General features: G+C 39.1%; 1 protein-coding gene across 2 annotated transcripts; it reads right to left on the bottom strand.

Annotated features, from left to right (window-relative positions):
• Positions 1-6892: 6892 nt before the first annotated feature.
• LOC133722505 (transcription factor MYB106-like) lies at positions 6893-14042 on the bottom strand. 2 transcript variants are annotated; one of them, XM_062149390.1, is made up of 3 exons: positions 13745-14042; positions 13504-13633; positions 6893-8241 (listed from the first exon to the last, which is right to left on the bottom strand). In XM_062149390.1, the coding sequence occupies exons 1-3, from the start codon at positions 13878-13880 to the stop codon at positions 7140-7142; spliced, it is 1368 nt and encodes a 455-aa protein (XP_062005374.1). In that variant the 5' UTR covers positions 13881-14042; the 3' UTR covers positions 6893-7139. The 2 variants fall into 2 exon arrangements, with proteins under 2 accessions (XP_062005374.1, XP_062005375.1); XM_062149391.1 differs by lacking the exon at positions 6893-8241 and adding an exon at positions 8395-10259.
• Between the last annotated feature and the right edge of the window lie 520 nt (positions 14043-14562).

Below are 14562 nucleotides of genomic sequence, written 5' to 3' on the forward strand. Positions count from 1 at the left end.
GATTACTGGGTACGTATTTTGTCCAGGTTGGACTAAATGAATCATATGCTATTTGTTAGGTTAACGATAGGTATGATTGATGTGCTTATGTGTTTTGTCCAGGTTGGACCGATTTGATGTATTTTGTCCAGGTTGGACCGATTTGATGTGTTTTGTCCAGGTTGGACTAATTTGACGTGTTTTTTCCAGGTTGGACTAAAAGAATCATATGCTATTTGTTAGGTTAACAATAGGTATGATTGATGTGCGTACGTATGTGTTTGTCCAGGTTGGACCATTTTGATGTGTTTTATCCAGGTTGGATCGATTTATCATATTTGAATTGTTAGATTAACGATTTATATGATTTTGCCACTGTGTGACTTTTGTGATTTCCTTTTGGGAAAATAGTATTGTTTTGGGAAGCATGGTATGTTTTCCTTATTCTCGAGTCGAAAGGTTTTCCTCGTGTTTGGCGTGAGTTGTGCGGGCTTTTATCCCGTGATTTGGTGTGAGTTGTTTTGAGTTACTCATACGGGCTTGCAAAAGCTTACCGGGTTTGTTGTGTGACAACCCGGTGGACCATTCCAACGGTGTAGGGGTTAATCCTGCAGGGTAGGATAATCGGGGCTGAAGCCGAGGTAGCTTTTTGGCAGCAGAACAGGTAGGAAGCAAATTTGATTGGCTTTGCCATTGTTATGACTTCCGCTATGTAGTAAACTCTGAGGAGCTTTTGCGTTTTATCTTGTTGTTGACAATTTAATTCGTAAGCTTATGTAATATATGACTCTGTGGGCGGGTCAATATTGACATAGTGGGTTTAGGGCATCAATATGTATGTTGTATAAAGGGAAAAAGTTTTCCAGGTATTTGGTATTGATGGCTGAACGTTCACGCATGTATAATTATGGGGTTATATATTGATTTTTAATTGTGTTAAAAATCAGGGGCGTGACAGTAATAATATGAGTATTAGGGGGCAATAATATGATTACTGGGGGGCAATAAATTCAGATGCCGGAATCCGGTCACCAGTCCGGTAGCCGGATTCCGGTGACTGGTTGTCGGATTCCGGTCACTGGACGCCGGACTCTGGTCGCCGGAGACCGCGGCCGGCCACTGGTCACCGGAGCACAGCAAGGTGGAGAATGACTTCTCTCTCTAAGTGAGAAAGAAGGAGAGGGCAAAAAAGTCCCAAAAATAAATAAAAAGAATAAAAAAAGAATTAATTGGGTATTAGGGAAATAATCCCTTAGAGTGTTTTGGGTAAATGAGGTTAAAAAACTGTTAGTGGAGCAAGTGGGCAATTTTTAAGCTGAAATTGGGTAAATGATCATTTCCCCTATTTTCTGAAGGAGGATATTGGTTCTTATTCACATAACTTGGTTTGCCTTTATTCTGTTGGTGAGGTTTACCCATTTTTTTCATATTTTTCTTCTTTGGCTGCATAAATTTTTTTTTATGAAAATGACCATTGGGCATATTATTATTGGAAGATACTAAATTTACCTTGGAGGTGTCGTTGTTTGTATCTTGCATAAGAACATCTTGACCTCTTGCTTCCTCCTCAAGGTGGATGCGAGTCGTCAAGGTCTCCAACGAAATCTCCTTTTGTTTATGACGCATGGATTTTTGAAACTCTTTCCATGAAGGTGGAAGTTTATCAATGATACCAGCCACCACTAGATTTTCACCAATTTTGACACCTTCAAATGTAACTTCGGCCACAATCATTTGGAAGTCTTGGACTTGCTCCGCAACCGACTTGCCATCCACCATTTGATAGCGGAAAAAACGGCTTGCAGCATATTTTTTGGCACCAGCTTTCTCGGTGTCATATTTGCTCTGTAATGCTTTCCAAATTTTCTTGACAGAAGAGTATGTTGTATCATAATAATCATAAAAATGATCAGCAAGACAGTTCAAGAGATAGTACCGACAATTATACTCATCCTTTTGAAAATTTTCAATTTTTTTTCATGTGCAAGGAGTTCATCATCTTTCATGCCTTCGGTACTCGATCTTCTTTGATGGATTCTTCTCTGTTAGCACATAGGCAAATTTGAGAAGATTAAAGTAGAAGAGAACTTTTCCCTTCCATCTCTTGAAATGTGCACCTTTGAAGCGGAAAGGCTTGTTGAGATCTCCCACATTGTCAAACGGCTTCTCTTGAGTACGCTCCATATTGTTGAATCTCCTTAAAATTGCTTGTGAAATTACAATAAAATTATAATTTCTATATAAGAAACTCGTTGACAAAAGGCTGAGGTGCGGGTATCTCGCTCTCTTTAAGGAGATTCAAGCCCTCTGCGGAACAATGCCGGTGCACCAAAAATCTCTTGAGTTGTCCCCTCCAGGATACAACAGCCCAACAACAAGTTGTGTGGCTCACACCAATGTGCACAAATTGGAGGAACCCAAAGCTCCACCAAAAGAACACTTTTCTTTGGCCAAAAAACACACATGACACTTTGGGGGATTTTGGAAAGAAAGTTGATGGGTGAATAGTAGTGTTTTGTAATAGTATTACGTAAAAAGCAAGGATATGTTTGATCATGCAACAAATGGTGCTATTTATAGGCTCTTAGGACACTCCTTACAATTAATAGGGTAGTAACCAAAAGCCATAGGTTACAAGAATTAAAACCCAAAATAAATCAAAATAAAACACCATATGAGTTACAAAATAAAATTCAAAATAAATTCTGAATTTAAACACACAAATAAATTCATAAATTAAACACAAAATAAATTCACCCAAATTTAATTTCAATAATAAAATATTAAAATGTAACAACAAAAGGTAATTAAAGACTATACCCAAATTTATTCAAAAAAAAAAAGACTATACCCAAATTACTTAAAACATTAACCCGACAAGATTAGATGGATAGGTCACCTAATTAATAATTTTTTTCATAGAAAAAAATAAAAAGATTAATCTCATAAACTCTGCCTAACATCACTATATCACATCAGTATGTCCTATAACCATAACTGTAATTGAATAAAGTGCAGTCAATGAGCTGTGACTTGTTGGTAAGTTATAATTCCAACATTGTAAATGACATGTGTTCAATTCTCACTGACATATATAATGGTGTGGTGGGCTAAGAGTTTAAAAAAAAAAAAGTTACAATGTGGCATTGCATGATAATGCATTAGTTGATGTGTGTATAAATAGCTCAATGATATATGGAGCAGTAATCTATAGCCTATTGTCTAATACTTAGTATAACATTAGGAGAATAGGAGTGAATATAAAGAACAATTTAGCGCATATATATATAGTAGCTTCAATAACTAAAGTTAAGCTATTTTTTTTTTTTTTGTCTAAAAAAAAAATATGTAGTTTTTCTAAATTATCTCTGCATAAATGTTATCAAATTTGAACAAGAAACACAAAAGTTAATCAGAAATCAGAAAACAGAAAATCCACGTAAATTGAAAAACGGTTCATAATATGACATTTAGTCCTCTATTAGGATTTAGTTACATATTGTTGTAGGAGAATGCAATTGTGTTTATTATTGATAATAGGAGCCCTTTAAATAGGGAGTTACAAGGTACCAAAAAGGTAATAGAATCTGATTACAATTGAATACCTAGAACACACCTATTACAACTCTAAACCCTAGTTTGTAGAGGCACACATTATGTCGGCATCCTTCAACACTCCCCCTTGTGCCACTCAAACTTGGCGATGACGCTTTGATTGTTGCCTCGTTAAAAACCTAGCCAGGTAACAAAAACCCAGTGGGACAAAAATAACCCTGGTCGAAGGACAAAAAGAGCACAACACGTCCTTCACTCTTCAAGATCGAACATGTAGACATCATGCCTCCCCCTGATGTCAATATCTCCCCCTGATTGCTACAATCATGGGAGTTCGGATAACTTTCTTAATCCGATACTTTTCACATGTTTCTCGAAGGTGGATTTTGGTAACGACTTAGTAAATAAGTCCGCTACATTATCCTCAAATCGGATTTGGTTCACTTCAATATTTAGAAGTGCCTGTTGTCATTTTGATGGAGGGGAGGAGGAGCACGGAAGGTGGCATTTTGCCTTATGGGGTCCGATCCCACACTTCCGTTATCTCTTTTCTCTGTAGGGATAGAACAAGCCCATATCAATCGTACCTCTCAAATATCGAAAGATTGTCTTTATACCAATCTAATGGCGTTGCGTTGGCGCGGAGCTATATCTAGCCAACAAGTTCATAACAATTGAGGTGTCCGGTCTTGTATTGTGCTAAGTACAATAATGCGCCTATTGTACATAAGTAAGGCACTTCTGTTATTAACACGTCTTCGTCATCATCCCTGGGACGAAACGGATCCCTTTTAGGGCCAAGACTACGGACGACCATGGGAGTGCATCTTTGACTTTATCAAAATGCCTAAGCATCTATTGACACGGTATACAAAACCGTGTTCTCCCAAGGTCCTTCCTCTCAAACTCGGATTTCAGGTGTTCAGCGGTTTTCCTTAACTCACAAGGGTTCCAATTATGTTTATCAACATAAACCGCGACAATTGCAAATCCGGAACTTGTCATGGAAACTCGTGGGCATAGTTCATCATATCCCTTCCCAATCAAGTAGTCACTTTAGTGAGCGTTTCAACCTCGTTGCAAACGTGCTCCAAGGTCTAGAGCCACTTGACTTGGGTAAATGAAGTTCACAAGAACCTTCATTATATTCCGTATCTAGATTCCCATAAAGATATGTAGTGACCACATTTGTAAGCTGCATGTTCAGTTATTTGGAAACTACCAAACTGACAAGGTAGTGGAGTGCAATCACATCCATTACGAGAGAATATGTCTTCTCGTAGTCGATTCCAGGGCGTTGTGAGAAACCTTGCGCCATAAGGTGAGATTACCATCTCTTTTTCTCATCACGCTATCTAACGAAGACCTATTAATGTCAACAGGTTTTATGTTAGGAGGTGTTGGCATCTCAGGCCCGAAATCCTTCCTCTTCGTTAGTGAATCCAATTCAACCTGGATCGCATCTTTCCATTTAGGCCAATTTTCTCTACGTTGGCATTCTTCAATGGAGTAAGGTTCGATGTCATTGGTCTCAATAATTCCACGTCCTCATGTACACTAGTGTAGTTCGTAGAGATCTCTATATTCTCAGGAATTGGTTCTAACATTGAGGCGTCCCCCAACGATGTCTCTTGAACATAACCACAATCCAAAATATTCTCATGAGACGGATTTTGAGTATCAATGATCAATGGATCAAGTTGTGCCAAACTCGCTCTCTTCTTAGGGCGAGAATCCATCGAACCTATGGGTCTCCTACTCTTTCTAGCGGAACCCATGGCCTATGACGCCATTATGCCACCTTTGTGGCGTCACCATACCACCATCCATGGTAGTGGTGCAGTACCCATCTTCTCTGGGTGGCACCATGTCCTCTTGTGGGGACATCAATCCTTGCAGGCATGTTTGCAGCAGGTATATGTGATCTCGTCACTTTTAAGGGATCAAGATGAGACATAGTGGGGACAGACCACGACAATTCCTGTCGTTCCTGTTGAACATTGACGTTCTAATCTCCCCCTAACGACGGGAAGACTGTCTCATCAAAGTGACAATTCGCAAATCCAGCGAAATAGAGATCGCCTGTCAAGGGTTCTACATAGCAGACTTATAGTTGGAGACTCATGTCCAACAAATATATATATGCATTCGTTGCAATGACTCATGTTGATGCGTTGTGGCGGCGCAATTGGCACATGAATCGCACACTCAAATATGCATAAATACGAGATATTAGACTCGAACCCAGTCACTAGCTGTAACGCAAATAAAAGTTGAGTGGCTGCTATGAGTCGTAGACGAATTAGCATAGCTGCATGCGATATTGCATAACCCAAGCAGAAATATTGGTGCGCATTACCAATGTCCGGGCTACCATCGTAGTCGTTTAATGGTGGCTTTTCCGCGAGACCAATTGGGTGTGTACATGAGAATACGATACTTGATATCAATACCCAATGATATGCAATAGTCATCGAAAATTGTCGATGTAAACTCTCTAGCATTATCAAGTCAAATTGACTGAATGGGATGATCTGGGTAGTGAGCCCGTAGCCATATGTTATGTGCTAGGAGTGTAGTATAAGCAGCATTACGAGTGGATAATGGCACAACATGTGACCAGCGTGTTTGCATATCAACCAACACCAAAAAACATCTATACGGTCCGCAAGTTGGTTGATCAAATCCATAGAATTCCCTTAGATTCTTTGTAAGAATGGAATTATTTCCTCAATCTCCTTTGCATAGGATGGTCTCAATCCTAAATAACAGGCTTTACAGAACGAAACATGGGCTGTATAATCAACCAATGAGGCTTTTGGTTAAGCCATAATGTCACAATAGACTTGAGAAGTAGAGAGAGGAGTTTATGGCGTCAATGCCATGTATTTGCCACAGGGGGTAGGCGGCGTCGACCATGTATGGCCGGTCTTTGCACAATCATGGCGCCATGAGGCGCATGTGCAGCTCCTCGAACCAATTCTTGGTTCTTACTTTTCTTCGTTCTGAAAATGGATGTCCGTGTAAAGTCTTTAATACATGGATCATCATGTCAAAGCCTATATGTGTCAGAATCCCATAAGTCGTCTTTCATGACATGGTTGGATTCAATAACTCGAATAGTGGTTGCATACAACCCACTAGAGCGACACATAAGTTTCTCTAAGACTCGTTTATGTCCGTAGTCATTAGAGGTGATGCAAAGGAACTCTGTCCATTCTCATAATGTGTTTCCACATGAAAACCATTGGCTCTTATATAATAAAGTTCGAATTAAGGTATGTCCAAGACATTAAGTAAAAGAATTGACACTTTATAATAGCCAATGATTACATCAAAGTTTCCAAAATCTAATCCAAAATAAAATTAAACTAAGACACATTATAGTCACTCTATCAGTTTGGTAACTCCAATCAAATATGACCAGGAAAGTAGAGAGAAATGTTGGTGGAGCGAGGCTCTCTTAAGTACCAATAATCTCAATGACTTTCCTAGACATCACATTTTATTGGGTCCGCCACATAAGAAAGAGTTAATACAATTGTCATTTATTGACTAAGGCAAATTGCCATTACAAAAGTTCTTGGAAAAATAAAAGGACTAATCTAATCAAAGTCTGCTGCATCCTTGTGCACTTCATCTTCAGCTTTGAAGTCCTCTATGGTGAGATTGACATCTCCACCATCTTCTTCTTCTTCTACAAGGTACACTTCTTGCTCTCTCAGGTCCCTGTATGCCCTGTATCTTTCAGCTAGTTCCTCACTTGCCTTGCATTGCTTGAACCAATGCTCAATTGATCCACATCGATGACACTCATCATTGTGGTTGCCTCCCTTTAATTGAGGTGCACATTGCGGGCGTTCCCTAGGAGGGTTGGTGCCTCCACCACGACCCATGGCGCCACCATTACGGCTAGGGATACCACGACCTCCTCTCCCACGTGTGGCATTACCACCACGTGTATCCACACCAAACTTGCGGTTTCCTTCCTGGTTAGGGCCGTTATATGGGCCCATACGTCCCTCATATCCCCCATTCTTAGGGTTCCGCTCCTTGCGCCCTCCTTTGGGTGCATTATAATTCGCCTCATGAACGCTCTTAGTTCCAATGGGCCTTGAATTATAATTTCTCACGAGTATGTTATCATGTTTCTCAGCTACAGATATGATGTTGATAAGCTGATGAAACCTCGTGATCCGTCCAGCATTGACTTCATTACGATATTGCTTTGATATCACAATGGCTGAAACGGGGAAGGTGGAGAGAGTCTTCTCAATTAGCTCTTGCTCTGTGATAGGTTTTCCACAAAACCTCAACATGGATTGTATGCGAAGAGCTTTTGAATTATATTCAGCAACAGACTTGAAGTCAGCAAAGCGCAGATTGTTCCATTGAACCTTCAAGTCAGGGAGGAGGGAATCTTGGACATTGCCAAAGCGCTCTTCTAGCGCTACCCATAGCTCTCTTGCATCCTTGATCGACATATACTCCAATCTGAGTGCTTTGTCCATATGACGTCGCATCAAGATGACTGCTTGAGCATGTTTTGCAGGTGTTGGGATGAACACAAGATCCGGGTTAGGTGCCTGGATTATGGGCAATATTCCCTTTGAAGTGAGATGGTTCTCAACATCGGTTACCCAGCTATGGTACTCCGAGCCTGTTGAGTCAAGCATGGGAAAGTCGAGTCTAGGTTCATTCGACATCCTGAAAATAAGAAGAAAAGATATATTAGTTTCGGAGCTAAACTTCCACGAAAACTAAAATAATAAGATTTCCGAGCTATGTTACCAAGAAATCAATTTCCAAGAATCTCTTTTGGATTAGACCAAACAATGATGTTTTTAATATGGTCACAATTTGATGCTTACGGACGCTCTTAGTCCAAGCATTATGAACACTCTTAGTTCATACGAACGCTCTTAGTTCGTTTAATTATGAACACTCTTAGTTCATACGAACACTCTTAGTTCGTTAAGCGTGAATCCCCACAATTCCGCTTTGTTAAATACTCAAAACCATTTGGCAACATATATTCCAATATTCTGCAGAAAATAAAGGGAATTTAAAGTACAAAAAGCAGCAACTTTAATTACAAAAGCTTACTTGATGATTCAGGGCTTGAGGACACGTGTGTGTTGATGCAGGCATGCGTAGCGATTTTTTTTTTTCAGATTTCTGCTGATTTGTTGGGCTGATTTGAAGCCCACCTTTTTTTTTTTTTTTTTTTTCTGGCCGCGTCTTCCCCTCTTCTTCTTTCTTTTTCTTTATTTTTTTCTTCTTGTGGCAGTGGGCCACGTCTTCTTCTTCCTTTTTTTTTTCTTCTTTCTCCGATTTGCAGGTGGTTGGCTGGGTTTGCAGGTGATATCGATCAAATTTGCAGGTGGAAGCGACGAGAGCGCTGGGGTAGGCAGCAGCAGGGTTGCGTCACGGGCTTGCAGGTACTGCTGGAGCAAGGGAGGCAACGCGGGGCAGGGGCGTGTGCAGCGTGGGCTGCTGGTGCGGTGGCGGCAGCAAGCAGAAAGCTTGTGTTTGGGCGCGGGGGCGCCGTGCAGAAGGCAGGGCAGCGACGCAGGGGGGCGTCTGTGCAGCGTGGGCTGCTGGTGCGGTGGCGGTAGCAAGCAGAAAGCTTGCGGGTTTGTGTAGGCTGCAGGGGAGGAGGCCGGAAGAAGGATCTGGAGGTCCAGCCGGTGAGGTGAGGTGAGGCTGAGGCCGGGTTGGGAATTTTTTTTGTTTTGGGTTGGCGGCAGATTTTGTGAGAGATAGTTTTAGGTTTTTTTTTCTTTTGGGTTAGGGTTAGAACTTGTGCTGATAACGTGTTGTAGGAGAATGCAATTGTGTTTATTATTGATAATAGGGGCCCTTTAAATAGGGAGTTACAAGGTACCAAAAAGGTAATAGAATCCGATTACAATTGAATACCTAGAACACATTCCTATTACAACTCTAAACCCTAGTTTGTAGAGGCACACATTATGTCGGCATCCTTCAACACATATTATATTCTAGACGGGTGGCCGGTAAGGACATCATAACTATTATTATTTCAAATGTACGTTGTTCCCGGCTCACTCATCATTACTGTTTCAAGTTGTTCCAAACTCCAAGCATCCCCAACTTCAAATCCAGTACTGTTATGGTTGTGCTGTAGTAATGCCTCCAACAATTCACCATAGTCATTATTAGTACCGGACTCCCCAAAAACTTCATCAAAAACCAAAACTGATGTACTGGTTCTTGGAGCCTCAAACTGATCACAATTAGTAAGCAAGCCCTCAACATCAACTTTACCAAATGAACCAACCTCCTGCCCAACGTGGGTGGCTGTACTACCAATACCACCACCTAATTGGGCACCACTGTCTGCAGCTAATATTGACTTTAACAGTAATCGAATTTCTCGTGCTCTTTCATTCATGTCAAGGCATTGTGGTACAGGCACGGGTCCAAACCTAGGAGGTTGGTCATGACTGATGAGTAGTTTTGACTGTCTGGAGAATCTAGCTTCTGCTTGAAGCCGAGCAGTTTCCCACTGAGCTATGTGGCTGAGGTTTGAGAGGTTCTTCGGGTCTCCGCCATCAGCAGAGGCGAGGATGGCGGTCTTGGGCTTGTGGGTTACAGGATCAAACCCTATCTTGGCTAACCTCTTCTTTAGATGTGTGTTCCAGTAGTTCTTTATCTCATTGTCTGTTCTCTTTGGTAACTGTGCAGCTATGGCGGACCACCTACATTTATACATGCCTATCTCCATTAGCAGCTGTTAGCAGATGCATGAAGTGATGAAGTCATGAAACACATGTACTTATAAATATTGAATAATATATGTGTAACCATATATCTTATGAGAGTTTCTATTGGGACCTCCAAATCTGCTCACTTGACCTCACTCTATTATGAATTATTAAACGACATATATAACCTAAAATATATAAAATGACTATTAAGGACAATAATTATATCAAAAAATATTATATTTATTTTATATAGACTTTCCAATTCAATAATATTAGATTGTATTTCTTATTATTTTCCTTATCTATTTTCATTTTCCAATTTCACTACATACTCATTAAAGCATTCATATATATTTAATAAGAATTAAAAATATAATTAATATCATGTGACATAAAAATGTATGATATATATGTTGAACGCATATTGGTGAGGGAAAACAAAATAAATCCTCTTATGATTTATGACCTAAATCTAAGTCAATCCATTATATTTGCAAAAAAAAAAAAAAAAAAAAAAAAAACTAGCAGTTAAAAAAAAACCTAAAATATTTAAATAATTAATTATGTGGTACAAAAAATACAGAAAAAAAAAATAAACATTAAAAATCAAATGATTTTTTCATTATTTTTGCACAACTAAAATAGAAAAAAAAAATTAAATAAAAAAACAGAATAGTTCATGGCATTTTCTTATTGATTAGACATTAATTTTTGAAACTCAAGTTTGATTAAGAAATGTATATTTAGTCAACCACTGCAAGTGGCCTAGTGGTTCTTGCCTAGTTGGGTGTGCTCCCCAACCTAGGTTCGAACCTCGAAGCTGTCAAAGTGGCCAGGCACTGTGCTGCAATGCACAGTTGGAGCATTTCACATGCGCCGAAGGGGTTTATCTTGGGCCTAGGAAGCCTTTGGGTTCCCCTTGACAAAGTCAAAAAAAAAATGTATATTTAGTTAAGATTTATAGAGTGATTAAATCATTGAAATGACTAAATTTTTTATTTTAAAGATAATAATTTGTTTGCAAATTATATGAGTGAGGTTATTTGAGGAAGTTTAGTGAGTAAATTTAGTATTTGAAAAATTTGATAAGAGGTATAAAAGGCATAGAGGTCAAGTGAGTAAATTTGGAGGTTCCAATGGAAAAACTCATATCTTATATCTTATATATTAAACCATCTATCTTTAACATGGTTAAAATTTTAAAACAGTACTTGACCAAAAAAAATTTTAAAACAGTAATAATACCCTCGCATGATAATATGTTATTGAAAAAAAAAACAATAATTAGAATACAATAGTAAATTAATTGAAAAAATAAAAAATTACAACATATTACACAAAATATGGAGAAGTTCTCTCAAATATGGGAGTGAAAAACAGACCATATAAACATGGTTTCAGATATTTTTTTATTTTATAAAGATAAAAACCAATTGACATGTACATAGCATATATTAAGAGGCTACTTATGTACGAAAGTCACTTGTTTAAGGGAGTATTGTTTACGATTTACAATCTTTTAAACAACTTCACCATAACATTATGCAACCACAAACCAGTCAATCGATTCTTTTGAGTCGAATAATGAAGTAATTCAATTGATTAAGGGTCTTTGACCCAATACACAGAATCAGGCTAAAGCTTTCCTACTTACACCACCAAGAGTTTTTCATTCTCAGCTACCCAATTCAAGTGTTAAATTACAGTTTTACCCTCAACCAAATTAGTAAACTACAATCTCCCTCTCATTCCTCGATCTGAAACTCTCTCTCCTCTCTCTCTCTCTCTCTCTCTCTCATCCCTCTCAGCCAAATTACTATAAATTTCTTACTCCGACGACGATGACTACCTTCGCTACGAGCATGACTCCGTAGTAGCAGACGACATGTTCACTGCAGCTCAACCGCTGATAGAGGTTCCATCTCCGCCGTCGATCTTCGTTGCTAGATCGAACGATCTGATTCTGCCGCCTCCCTCCGAGATGCTGCCGGAGGAGGTACGGCTTTGGAATTTGGATTCCGCTTAGTTTTGTAATTGAACGATTAATTTGTAGAGTAATATCTTGAATTTAGATTTCTGTGCAATTCAGTTGAATATATTGGCTTTTGAATCGGTTTGATCTGTTCTTTTTTGTGAGAGTGAGGGAAAGTTGTGTTTTAGTAAGTTTTGAAGAAGTTCATGCCTAGTGAGTGGTGATTATATTCATGGTTTAAATTTTTGGTTTCATATAAAGTTGTGGAGCTCAATCGAGTTGGCAGCGAGAGAGAGAAAAGGAAGAGCCCAAGATTCACTGGCAGCGGTTTAGAAGTTTATGCTTCTCTTTGTCTCCTTGCCAAAGCCGCCAAGGCCAAGAAGCTGCAGAAGTCCCAGAAAGTTTCCAAAATGTTGAAAAAAGTGTGGGCCACTATTTTGGGGATAGGTCCCGCTTTAAGAGCTATGGTTTATAAGCTTTGTTCGTTGGTTTATAATCTTAATATGTGGTTTATTGGAAAATGGGGACAGAAGGTCCAGAAAAAAAATATATATATATATTGGGGGGCAATAAATGTTTTGAATTGATGTAATGTCCTCGTTTTTTTTCTTAATCAAAGTTTTATTTGTCTAATTTTACGGAGATTAGTTTCCATTCCGGCGACCGAAAGTTCTATTGGGGGGTAATAGACGTCTATTGGGGGGCAATACAGGTTTATTCATAGGGCAATAAACCTCTCCGGCCCCATATGAGATCTACAACAACCTCTTTGGAGACTTTCAGCGAGATTTCATAAACCTCTATTGCCCCTCTATTGGAGGGCAATAGACGTTTAGGGCAATAGACGTCTATTTGGGGGCAATAAACCTTTTTTTGCGACCTATGAGATCTCCGACGACCTCTTTGGGGACCTCCGGTGAGGTTTTCAGATAAGTCCAGTGAGCGGCGGTCGGTGACCAGTGATCGGATTCCGGAGAAAGTTGGCCGGAATCCGGCAACCGGTGACCGGGCTCCGGCAAAGTCTCTTATGGTCTCTCTCTCTCGTCTCTCTCTCTCTCTCTCAGTAATAAAGAGGTGAGGGTAAAATAGTCTAAAAAAAAAAACTTAATGGGGTATTAAGGAAGACTTCCTAGCTTAGAGTGTTTTAGGTAAGGAGGAATTAAAAAAACTTAATGGGGTAAGTGAGAAAAAAAAATCCCTAGAAATTGGGTAAATGAACAAAATCCCATTAATTAATTAAGATTCAATTTAGCAATTAATTACCTGTTGCCCAAAAGTGCATGAAGTAGAATGATGGTCTGGTCTTCCTGCAAACTGAAATTTCCTCTCTTAATATCAGGGTTTAGATAGTTTCTCCATCTTAGCCTGCAGCTCTTTCCACATCTTTGGAGACCTGTATATAATACAGAGGAAAACAGAGGTTAACGAAATTAACCTGTCTACAAATGGTAGCTACATATGAAAGATGAGACCAGAGAGAGAGAGAGAGAGGTTAAGTATTTACCAGCTTTCTGGGGGACGGAACGCCAGCTTCCATGGCCATGTTGTTGAACGAAAGCAAAGAGCTTCTTGTCCTCCTCAGGAGTCCATGGACCTCTCCTTATTCCAGGAGATGCAACAGTATGAGATTGCTTTTCCATTACGTTGATGGTGATGATATGAAAAAGGACAGTAGTAACGAGAAGGTCGATCTCTATAGTTTAGATGAAGATCGAGTGATGCTGTGATTCTCTAATCTAGCTGGCACGTAGCCAGGCCAGTACCCTTTCTTTTCTTTCCTTTTCTGTAAGTTTCGATTGATATGCCCATGACCAAGAATGGCCAGATTTGAACTACTATATAAAGACAAATTAATGGTTTACCCCTTTTTTTTTTCCTGTTTGAATGGTAGGTATGACGTGAAGATTCTTGTTCCGTACGATAGGAAACTTAAAATTATTTTGTTGCAAGTTTTACATATAGGAAACTGTGACTCTTATATCAAGTAGTTTGTAATCGGTATTCTCATAACGAGACATACTAGGACCAACCGATAGAGTTTAATTATTGGAAAATGATTTGTGGCCTCAATGAGGCCTATGATTTGTGGCCTCAATGAGGCCTAAGATTTGTGGCCTCAATCTTAGGTGTCATGTCATGTCATCTACACACATCAACTATTTGTCAAATCATGCTATGTAACTTTTGAGAAAAATATCATTTTATCCTTCCAAAATCTAATGACTTTTATTTTGGCTTTCTAAAAAAAATTATTTTAGTTTTTTTTTTCATTTTTTCTTTTCATTACACTCATGCTTAGATTTAAATAACAAATTTTTTCTC

The sequence above is a fragment of the Rosa rugosa genome, chromosome 7, assembly GCF_958449725.1.
Source record: "Rosa rugosa chromosome 7, drRosRugo1.1, whole genome shotgun sequence".
NCBI lineage: Eukaryota > Viridiplantae > Streptophyta > Magnoliopsida > Rosales > Rosaceae > Rosa > Rosa rugosa.